The sequence below is a fragment of the Sesamum indicum genome, linkage group LG8 (genome assembly GCF_000512975.1).
Source record: "Sesamum indicum cultivar Zhongzhi No. 13 linkage group LG8, S_indicum_v1.0, whole genome shotgun sequence".
Taxonomy (NCBI): domain Eukaryota; kingdom Viridiplantae; phylum Streptophyta; class Magnoliopsida; order Lamiales; family Pedaliaceae; genus Sesamum; species Sesamum indicum.
Window position 1 is genome coordinate 7,121,667 of NC_026152.1, and position 10,200 is coordinate 7,131,866.

Consider the following 10,200-nt stretch of genomic DNA (forward strand, 5'->3'; position numbering starts at 1 on the left):
AGCTTAAGCATAAGAACTTATCTGCATTGGATGATGGATCTGGTTAGACGTCTTACACCATATTTGAGTTATACTATTTCTGCAACTATATAATTAAGGTGATTATGTTAATATATATTTTTAAAACAAACTAATTGTTAATTTCATTAATAGCATAATTCAATGTAATCAACAAGATAAATGTACAATAGAATTGTGCTATAAAATCTCAGGTCAAATAACCCCCACACCCCCATCGAAAGAAGCCAGAGGAAACAGCAAGCTTTGTTGATAAAACAGTAAAGCCAAGAAAAACATCAAAGATATTAACAACCACCTGCGTAAGCAAACCAACTTGTCAATATATAGCTGGACAGGTAAAGCAGAAATACAACTTTATACAGCCGCATAGTTCTATAGCTTAACCTTGACTGCCACTTCCTGGTGGTCTTTCAAAACGGCATGGTGTACTTGAGCAATTGAAGCAGCAGCAACCGGTTTCTCATCAAATGAGAGGAATCTGAGATTCATGGATCCACAAGTGAATAATCCCTTTCTCCTCTTAGAAGAAACTTATAGCCAGAAAGAAGTTTCTATTACAGCATTAAGGAAAGTTGAAAAAGTCTAAGTTGGAAATCTGACTTGTTCCAGACCCTTTTAACAGTTAATCATTTGAATTAACTAACACTAAAATAATCCAGTTAAATATCATGAAAATTTAGAACCAAAGTAAGGCTTTAAAAAGAATATGATACAGATGAAACAAGTGCTGACATTAGTCATCTTTCTGTTCCTACAAGTGGGAAAATTTGAATTTCCCAATGAGTCTATGACTGCTGTTATGATCAGGTAATTTAACTAGTGTGCTAAGTGAAGTTAACCTGCTTCAACTTACATCTCTGACAAATCCTTTCCCAAATTTTTGACAATAACTTCTTTGACGGCTTCAAAATTACAAGGAACTGCCTAAAGCATCACCAAGAATGAATCAGCATATCGTCCAATTGAAAAAACTTTTTCACCACAAAAGTTTGATCAGACAAGAAATATTAGGGAGGAAAAAAAAAAAAACAATGGCAAAAATAGAAACCTGATCCTGTAAAGATGAAAGAGTTGATGAGTATTCTCTTGGGACTTGGCGCATGGCTGCAACAAACTGACCAGCTTTAACATAGAAACCTTTGTTGGCATCACATAGTTTTAAGATCCTTCTTGCTGACCGCAGATGAAGCTTAAAAAGCCACAAAGCATCCAATTGAAGAGAGACAAAATTTGTAATGTGCAATCTTAGTCAAATACTTAGAGTCAGTCTTCAAATTTTCACTTAAACCACAAAACATTTTCTGTGCATAGGCTGTGACTTTCACATGGCTAGAGTTTTATCATCAGGAAGCAAAAGAAGAAGACAACAGTAATGATGGAACACTAATTACCAAGCATATAAACAAAGGCACAGGAAAGAGATTTATGCAATGATAAGCAATGTGTTTGGGTTGCTAAATGTCTATAATCAATAGTCAGGGTTCTGAAATCAAAGGTACGAACAAAACAAACCATGAACTTAAATATAAAACTTCTAACTGTTCAATAATTATGATGGACACTAGCTATCGGGTTACCAGACTATATTCTTGATGATGGTAAAGAAAAAATAGAGGCAGACATAATTTATTTAGAGGAGAGAGATAGAGGCCCAAGAAATAACTACTTCAGAGTTTTCAGGGTGTGAACAAATCTTTACTACTCATAAAGTTAATCTCTATAAATAACAATAACCTGCACCTACTTTAGGTAAATGACGTTTGATGTGTTCAAACACATGGAATGGATTAAGTAACAAACTGATTCTTTTTATCCATATCTCTACTGGTTTCCAAATTAATCCCATGGACGCATATAATTTAGAAGAATATGTGAGTGATTCATACACAATATTGATTTCCTTTATCAACGATTAATAAGCAGAGTTAAAGCCGAAACATAGATGATACAATCAATTGGAACAAGCTAAGAGAAGACAACAAATTAATACTAAAGTTCTAAGTGAAGTCAGTATAGACATCCAATGTATAGGGTTATGAGTAATGAAGTATCTGAAGCAATATCATTCCACACCTTCAGTTCTCACAATGTCATATTTGATTTTCTATGAGAAAGGATTATATATGATTCTGGGATGTTGTTGTTAAATGCCCAAATGAACTCAACGAGTTTGGGTTGGAGGACTTCATAGTATTGGTTTATCAAGTATTGTTACAGAGAAACAAGAGAAGATGACCAGAAACACTCGAAAAGCACCAACACATTAGAGTTATGATGTTTGCTTTATGATGTCCAAGTCCATGAGTGTCCATCCTTATAGAAGCAAGATAATGCAAAATATTCCTTGTACACTATCAAAAAGAGCATAAACCCATTCAAATCAGACTACAACACGAAACTGACAAAAACATCACAAAAAAAACAAAGGAACAATAGGAAAACCCAATGGCCAAACCTCAGATAACACGCGGCCGTACTCATCCGAACCGGCGGGTAATCCGCGCAGCGAATACTTGTAATCAATCACGCACGAACTAATCTGCAAAATCAAACCACAGACAGTGAAAAAAAAAAAAAAAAGCATTGGTAACACAATAAACATGACGAACAAAACGGAGAGTAGACTTACAGCAAAGACAGCGCGGGAGGAGCGCACAACGCCGTTCAAGAAGCCGGAGGGGAAATCGAGCGTGTCAGAGGAGTTGAAAGAATCATGTGCGAGCGCTGCACATCCAGCAGCGGTCAGCAGATAGACTGAGGTTTTCGCGCCAAACTTGAGCACTCCTCCATATCTCCTCATCTCAGCTGATTTTTGCTGGAAACCCGTCGGCTTCGCATTTTAGGGAGGAGGGAATTATGAAAATGAGCCAGTGGGGGGAAATTTACTAGCTTTGTTGTTACTGAGGGGTAAATTATTAATTACTTTTGGGATGATTTTAATTACTTCAAATGCTATATTTGGATGAAATAATTTTTATTTTGAGAAATGATTTAGAGAAGAGATTTAAACGACTCAATGTAAAAAAAATTAAATCCATCAACATTTCAGAAAAAGTATATGTCAAATAAGAGTCCAAAGATTTTATGTTCTTTCTAATATGAAATCACTAAACAAATACAAATGATTTGTTAATTGAGATTTGAGCTCCATACCTATAAATTCATCGATCTAGATATAATGTTTGATAATTTTTAGACCTCCTTTACATGGCCTCTTAAGGCTGGATTAGAGGTCTAATCTACCCTCAACCAATGTTTCCTTCAGTTGTTTCATACCCACATCAAATTTGATTGCTTGATATAACCCTTGATAACGCTATAACTAATTCCCCCTTGAGGTCGAATAATTTTATTTGCTGAAATCAAATATTCAGCCAAATAAAATCTTTTATAATTTTGTCCTAAAAAATGAGAGAATAAATGACCTAATGGCCCTCTATCTGAAAAATCAAACATGGCAATAAAATGCATGCAAGCGCTGCTCCGACTGCGGGGACAGGTTCAAAATCAATGCGCCCACCTCTTCCAAGACGGCGAGAGAAGGTCCATATTTGCAAAAACCAACAACCTATGGAAGTCAAAGTACTGATGCTTGGAAGCGCTCCCCACAAACACTTGAAGAGCTTGATGCAATCTTGAAAGCTAGAAATGAAGCTGCCACATCTCCTTACCACTGACTACTCCACAGCATTGTTGCAATTTAATCTCCAATGACCGCATCCCTCATATCTAAAATAAGACCAGCCTAGGTCCACCCACCCAGCCTCGATGTCTCTTCTTCTGCAAATACTCATTTTGTGAACTACACACAACGCTTCGGCCAAAGCATTTCTCGCTAAAACACTATGCAAACCTTGTTCACAAGCCCTGACCTCAAATTTTAAGTTGCAACACACAACAATCCATTAACTACAGATTGTTAAGGACAATCTAGGCAGTGTGGTTTTTCTCCCATACTTTTTATCCTACCATATAAATAACATCCCACTTTGGCTATGTTTACTTCAAGTATTAGACCTAATATCCGAAGCAATCCTTAGTAGTAGTTTGTTTACTAGGTTTAAGTCCAACTCGATATAATGTGGGATTACCCATTACTAGACCTTAATTTGAGGTGGTTCTAATCCCCTGAAGCTGGTGATTAGAAGCTTGGGTTGGCAGCCTAATTTGTGATTTTTTTTCTTCTACTTTTGCCATTGATTTTAAGTGGTGCAATGTTGATATTGTCCTCCATTTTATTACAATCTACCACATTCATTGTATTGGACCTGACACAAGGTTGTTCTTTTCATACAACACTTCCCCAGCCCATATTTGTTCTTCAACAGAACGCAGGTGACCTTTCTTGCCCTCCATGTTTCTTCCTTCTTCGCCATTTAAATGTTCCTTTTTTTGCTTTTTTCTTCTCGAGTTAAGAAAAATGTAGCTCAATTTTTGTCTGATCTACTTGTTGATCTGCGTAGTGAAAGCAATGGTATACAATCTTGTGAAGTATTTTCTTTCCATTTTTTAGGCAAATACGAGTTATTTACTCTTGTGTGATGGCCACAGACTAATTTCAAAGGGTGTGTTGGTATCGAGAGCAAAGGTCAGTTTATTTGTACATTCCAAAAATTTTAAAAGTAAAAGAAACCACGAACCTGCCAACTTTTATATATCCATAAATACAATGTAAAATGTATGGTTTAATAGCATTCTTTCTGTATCTCATTTGGTATTGTATTTTTTCCCAAATATTCGCTTAATTTTTGTTCCAATATGTTTATTAAACCAAGTGCATTTTTTGCTTCTTAATTTCATCATTATACTTACTTACAACTATAATATTTTATATATAAAATTTTAATTGGCAGAACAATTAAAACTTCCACTCAGAATCATATGACTTGTTTCTCTTCAAGATTTGTTTCTCCTTTTTTTGCTTTTTTAAGCTGTAATTGTTGTTTTCCTTAATTGGTTAATTTACTTTTGCTTATGGGATGGTTCTCACGAAGAAAAATTTTAGCTGTAATTGTTGTTCAGCAAATTATGATTGAGATATTGGTAGGCCTTACCCTAATTGTGTGAATTCATTTATAACTGAAATGTATACGTACAAATCATACGCATAGAAGGACTCGTCAAACTAGTCGATTCCCGAACAAGTTAATCATTTGCATAGACTAGTCATCGTCGTACAACGGCCAAGCTTGTTTAAGAAATCTACACATGAACCGCAATGCGTTTGGACGTTTGTGTTATTTTTCGGCCTGGCTGATAGTCACAGTGTAATGGTTAGTGAGAAAATAGCTATACCTAAGTATCATTGCTCATCACAAGAAGAACTGGCTAGTGAAACATGATTTCATCCGATTTGGCCATACCATTAGTAAATGCTTTTGTCAGGTCCTAAATGCAATATTAAGACTAAATCGGACATTCCACACCCAACTTATACCTACCGGTGATGAATGTACGGACTCCAGATGGAGGTGGTTCAAGGTAACATAGAACTTTACTAAAATAATCTACCGAAATTGTAACATGTGTTTATGTGGCATACATTAGGGTTGTTTGGGGTGCACTCGACGGAATGTATATTGATGTTAGGGTCTTCAAACAAGACAAAAGGTATTATCATACACGAAAAGGTCATATTGTTGTTAATATCTTAGGTGTGTGCAACATGAACATGCAATTCCATTACGTACTGACTAATTGGGAGGAAAGTGCGGCTGATAGTAGAGTTTTAAGTGATACTATAAATAGACCTAATGGTCTACGAGTCCTAACAAGTAACTTTTCGGAAATAATTTTTTGTCAACACATAGAACATCATGTACACTAAATATGAATGCCATTTAATATTGATTTTCCTACCCTTTTCATTTGATAAGTATTACTTATGTGACAATGGCTACACCAATGGAGATGGTTTCTTGACCCTTTATAGAGGTGGTAGATGTCACTTGAGGGAATGGAATTGCGGCGCCGCTGGTCCTTAGAACAAAGAAGAGTTGTTCAATTTTGAGGCCCTCATTTTCTAGGAATGTCATTGAGCGTATGTTTAGGCTACTCAAAGTGCATTTGGGGTATATTGTGTTGGAAAATTTTAGTTTCGAGAAATTGAAACAACATTTTGAAATATAATAATTGGATTTAGAAATCAAAAGCAATTAAGCCACGTTGGAACAAATAACATAAAACAATAAGAAACGCTATTTATGACAAGAAAAATTAAATCGAAAACTTACAACAAGAATTATATTGTAACAATTTTTAGTCCAATTGTAATCATTAATTTTAACCGAATCGCAGAATTACTGCTTGCCTTGAAAAAAATATACGTCCTGTATTAGTAGTGCACTGAATACAACGTAAGTTCTCCCAGGATAAAATGATTGCAGTTGTTTCGGCTTTAGCATTATACCGAAGAACACTCAGAAGTTCGTTATCGGAACAAGAAATTTAAATTTCAAACTTTGAGAGAGGGATATAGGCCGAGAGAGAGAGCACCTGAGAAAGTGAGGTAGAGAGAAATTGTGAATTGTGATGTTGTAAACATGAGGAATTGCTGACTTTATATACATAGACATTTTTACCACTTTATTGCAACAATTATAAGTAGCCATAATGGCCTTTAATTTCCAAATGAAATATTCAGCCACTAACGGCTACACATTGAAGAATAACTATCAATTTCAAGTTTTAAACTTGAAGCAGAAACATTAAAAATCAGATTTTGATTTTAAAAACTATTTGAATTTTAAAATAGATTGTTAAAAAGAAAATCCAAATGTTTTGCTACAATAATAAAAAAAAAAATTCTCTCCTTTTTCTCATTCTAATCTATGAATTTCATGTAAATTTTATTATTAAAATGACAATATATTGAGAAGTCAATCCTTTTATCCAATCAAAGTACAAAATAGAATCATAATGGCTTGTTGTTTCCTGCATAATTTTATTCGTAATGAAATGTCGGAAGATCCTTTGGAACTGGAGATTCCTGAAATAAACGATACGTCGACTTACTGAAACACTAGTTATGTGTCAATGATTGATACCAATTCAGTTTGGAACAATTGGAGAGATGAGCTCGCAACGGCTATGTATACTGAGTTGATACAGCATAGAGAATGAAACTGTTGCGTATATTGTACCATCTACCAAACTTTACTACTTTTAGTGCTTGTATTACAATATGTCTATGTTGTAACTTGCACGGACTTCCTCATTCGCTTGTGTTGTTGTTTGTATAAGATTCTTAAATTTTATTGATCAAGAGAAGAGAGTTGGATTTATATGTCAATGTACGTAATTTCTCTAATTCTGGCTTGGCCCAAGTTATTCTTTTACTATAATTAATTAAATTGCTTTGTTTATATGACCATGTCCAACCAAGTAATATTTTTAATAAATTATTGAATAATATTTATGGTGTAGGCAATTAACAGAGTTCACTGTAGTCATCATGACCGCAACAAGGACGAGGGAAATAATAAGCAACGTCATCATGGGCTCCGAAGGATAAAACTGATACTAGGCATACATGGACAGCCTAGGAGGAGGAAGTTCTTGTCAATGCCTTAAAATCAATAATTACTAGTGGATGAAAATGTGAGATTGACTTTCAAAACTGATACTCCAACTAGAGGGTCATATGCTGAATGTTTTTCCTAACTCTGACATTTGCATTGAGCCCAATATTAATTCAAAGATCCACATTTGGCAAAAACAATACTCTTGCACTCGTGAGCATGATGTCAAAAAGTGGATTTGGATGGGAAAAGAGTAGGAACATGGTCATTGTCGATGAGAACAGTATCTGGGATGACTACGTTAAGGTAAATACTAAACTTATTTCTCTAGCTGCTAGAACATACGATGAGGTAAATAGTTCGTGGAATTCAATGCACAGTCACATATAAACCTTAGTATTTGAGTACGAGTTTCAATGCAGGTGGATCGAATGGCAAAATCAATATGGTTTACATCTTGGCCATATTTCCCCCGGCTGGCGTGAAATATTTGAAAAAGATCGTGCCACTAGGAACCAAGCAAAGGACAACAACAACACCACAAACGCTGCTAGGGTAGAAGCTATGAAGGAAACACAAGAATACGAACTGGAATCCCGACTCAGGTTTTGTCTCTAACGATGTTGACTCCCACCAATATCAAATATGAAGGTTGATCCAATTGCCACTTCGTCCAATGTTAAAAAAAGTAGTAGTAGCAACGCCAAGAAGCATAAGCGGAATGAAGTGACACCAGAGGGAAGGTTGGTAGACATGAGAAATACATTTTGTTAGGATGCTAATTCACAAATCAGGGCGCTTACTAAGGTGCTTGAAAGGGAATTCAACAATCCAGGAAACACAGACATGGTTGAAGATGCAGCTGCTCATATTGATGGCCTAGACGAAAATGAACAATTGGTTATCGTCCAACGACCACATAACAATTCATAAGATCTGGACTTATTTTTTAGGCTTCCAACTCACAAGCGCAGGTGTTTGGTGAGATTGATGCTGGACGGTAGGTTTTGACGACTACCGACTAATTAGAGAAATTGAATTACATGCCTTAACGAAGTTTTGAAGTAGGAAACATAACCTGAACTGAAATATTTTTGTCTGGCTAAACATACCTTAATATTAGCCATATTTTTGTTTGGAATATGCGTCATTCGAAAGACGCATCCATAGTTAGGGTTCAACTACCAGGCGATTTAGTAGGTCTGCAAACATCATTTTGAATGTATTTTGGATGTGTTTACGTTGTTCACCAATGTAGATGTGGTACTTAGTGACAAGTGAATATGAAGGCATGAGTTTTATACTATATATTTTGTTAATGTATTCGTCTCGCATGTATTTATACCAATATGGTTTAACTCCGACGCAACTTGGAGAAAACAAATATGTCATACTTAAGACGATCAATAAGACTTTTCTTAACACCTAACTACCCTCCAATAAAACATACAATGGACTCTTCTTCACAACACTAGCCACAGCCAGTCCACCCAATAAAAAGTGCATACAACCAACTAGGTATCTTTTGGCAATACTAACCACAGAAAGACCATACACTAAAAAGGACATACAACAACTAGGGTGTCTTGGCATTATCGCAGGAACATAAGATATAATAACATTTTTCTGAAAAGACTCAGACCTAACTAAACAAAATAAATTACACAACACATACTCCTCAGATACACACTCATAAAGAACCTGGCCCTATTAACATATACATAGCTTAAGATAGAAAAACAAAACCTATTAACTTCTATCAACACATAGTTGGCCCTTGCGTGTAGGCAACTTTAGTCATGTCTCTAGAGACCAAATTAATGACCTCCGGATCTTTGTTCTAATTTTCTCCCACGATTTTGATATCACCTTCATCGCCAGTATAGAGCTTGGATGAAATCTTTGTCGTGGGCTTTAGACCAATGACCGAAGTAAAAATATCTGTTCTGCGATTTAATGGGAGGAGGCAGGACCATGATTGGTGGACTATAACAAGGAGGTGACATATGTATACATCAAATATGTTTGCTAGTTCATTTTCAGACCCTGGTTGCTTGCATTATATAGACATTAGAGACTGCAACTTTTGCACAACTGGTGACTATTGGAATTTCGTTACCTCATTCATTCTTTTCAATATTTAATATTTTATGTCTCTTTACCTTAGGCAGCATGTGAGAACAAATGCCAACATACACTACACTTGAAGACCATTATTTTGCTTATGTGAAACTGTGCATAACAATGGAAATTCCCATGTGTTGGGACTTCCACCAACACATGGCTTAACTTCACAATCACCTACAAGATTTGAATTACCTATCACTGATTTATTCAATTTGTTACTGTACCCGCTAATATTCGCATCGTTTGGCTTGCTTTTTTGTGGGAAAAGTGTCTTAATGTAATCATGTAAAACTGGATTGTGCTCGTAAGGGTTTGAATACCAAGGGATGTGTTATTCTACAAAGAAAATTGTGAAACTAATTGTAATTTAAAAAAATATATGTGATAATTTTGAATTAATGGGGCCATCGTTTGATAGTATAAAAACAATGTAGTTACTAGAATACTAGAGATAAGCTATGAAATGTATGCAGTTTCAGTCACATAATCGATCATATATTTATTACGTCACTAAAAAATAACATCCATGTTT

The 10,200-nt window shown here is 35.4% G+C and overlaps 1 protein-coding gene across 3 annotated transcripts in view; it reads right to left on the reverse strand.

The window, feature by feature from the left end:
- LOC105167817 (uncharacterized aarF domain-containing protein kinase 1) overlaps nt 1-2,887 on the reverse strand; it is a 12,432-nt gene extending 9,545 nt beyond the window's left edge. For 2 of the 3 annotated variants that reach the window (XM_020696443.1, XM_011087633.2), the window contains exons 1-5: nt 2,651-2,887; nt 2,477-2,560; nt 1,070-1,210; nt 875-945; nt 406-499 (exon numbers count right to left, since the gene is read on the reverse strand). In XM_020696443.1, the coding sequence (XP_020552102.1) occupies nt 406-499; nt 875-945; nt 1,070-1,210; nt 2,477-2,560; nt 2,651-2,821 (561 nt within the window). In that variant the 5' untranslated portion in view covers nt 2,822-2,887. The remainder of the gene's footprint in view (nt 1-405; nt 500-874; nt 946-1,069; nt 1,211-2,476; nt 2,561-2,650) is intronic. The other variant, XM_020696444.1, reaches the window with a different exon arrangement.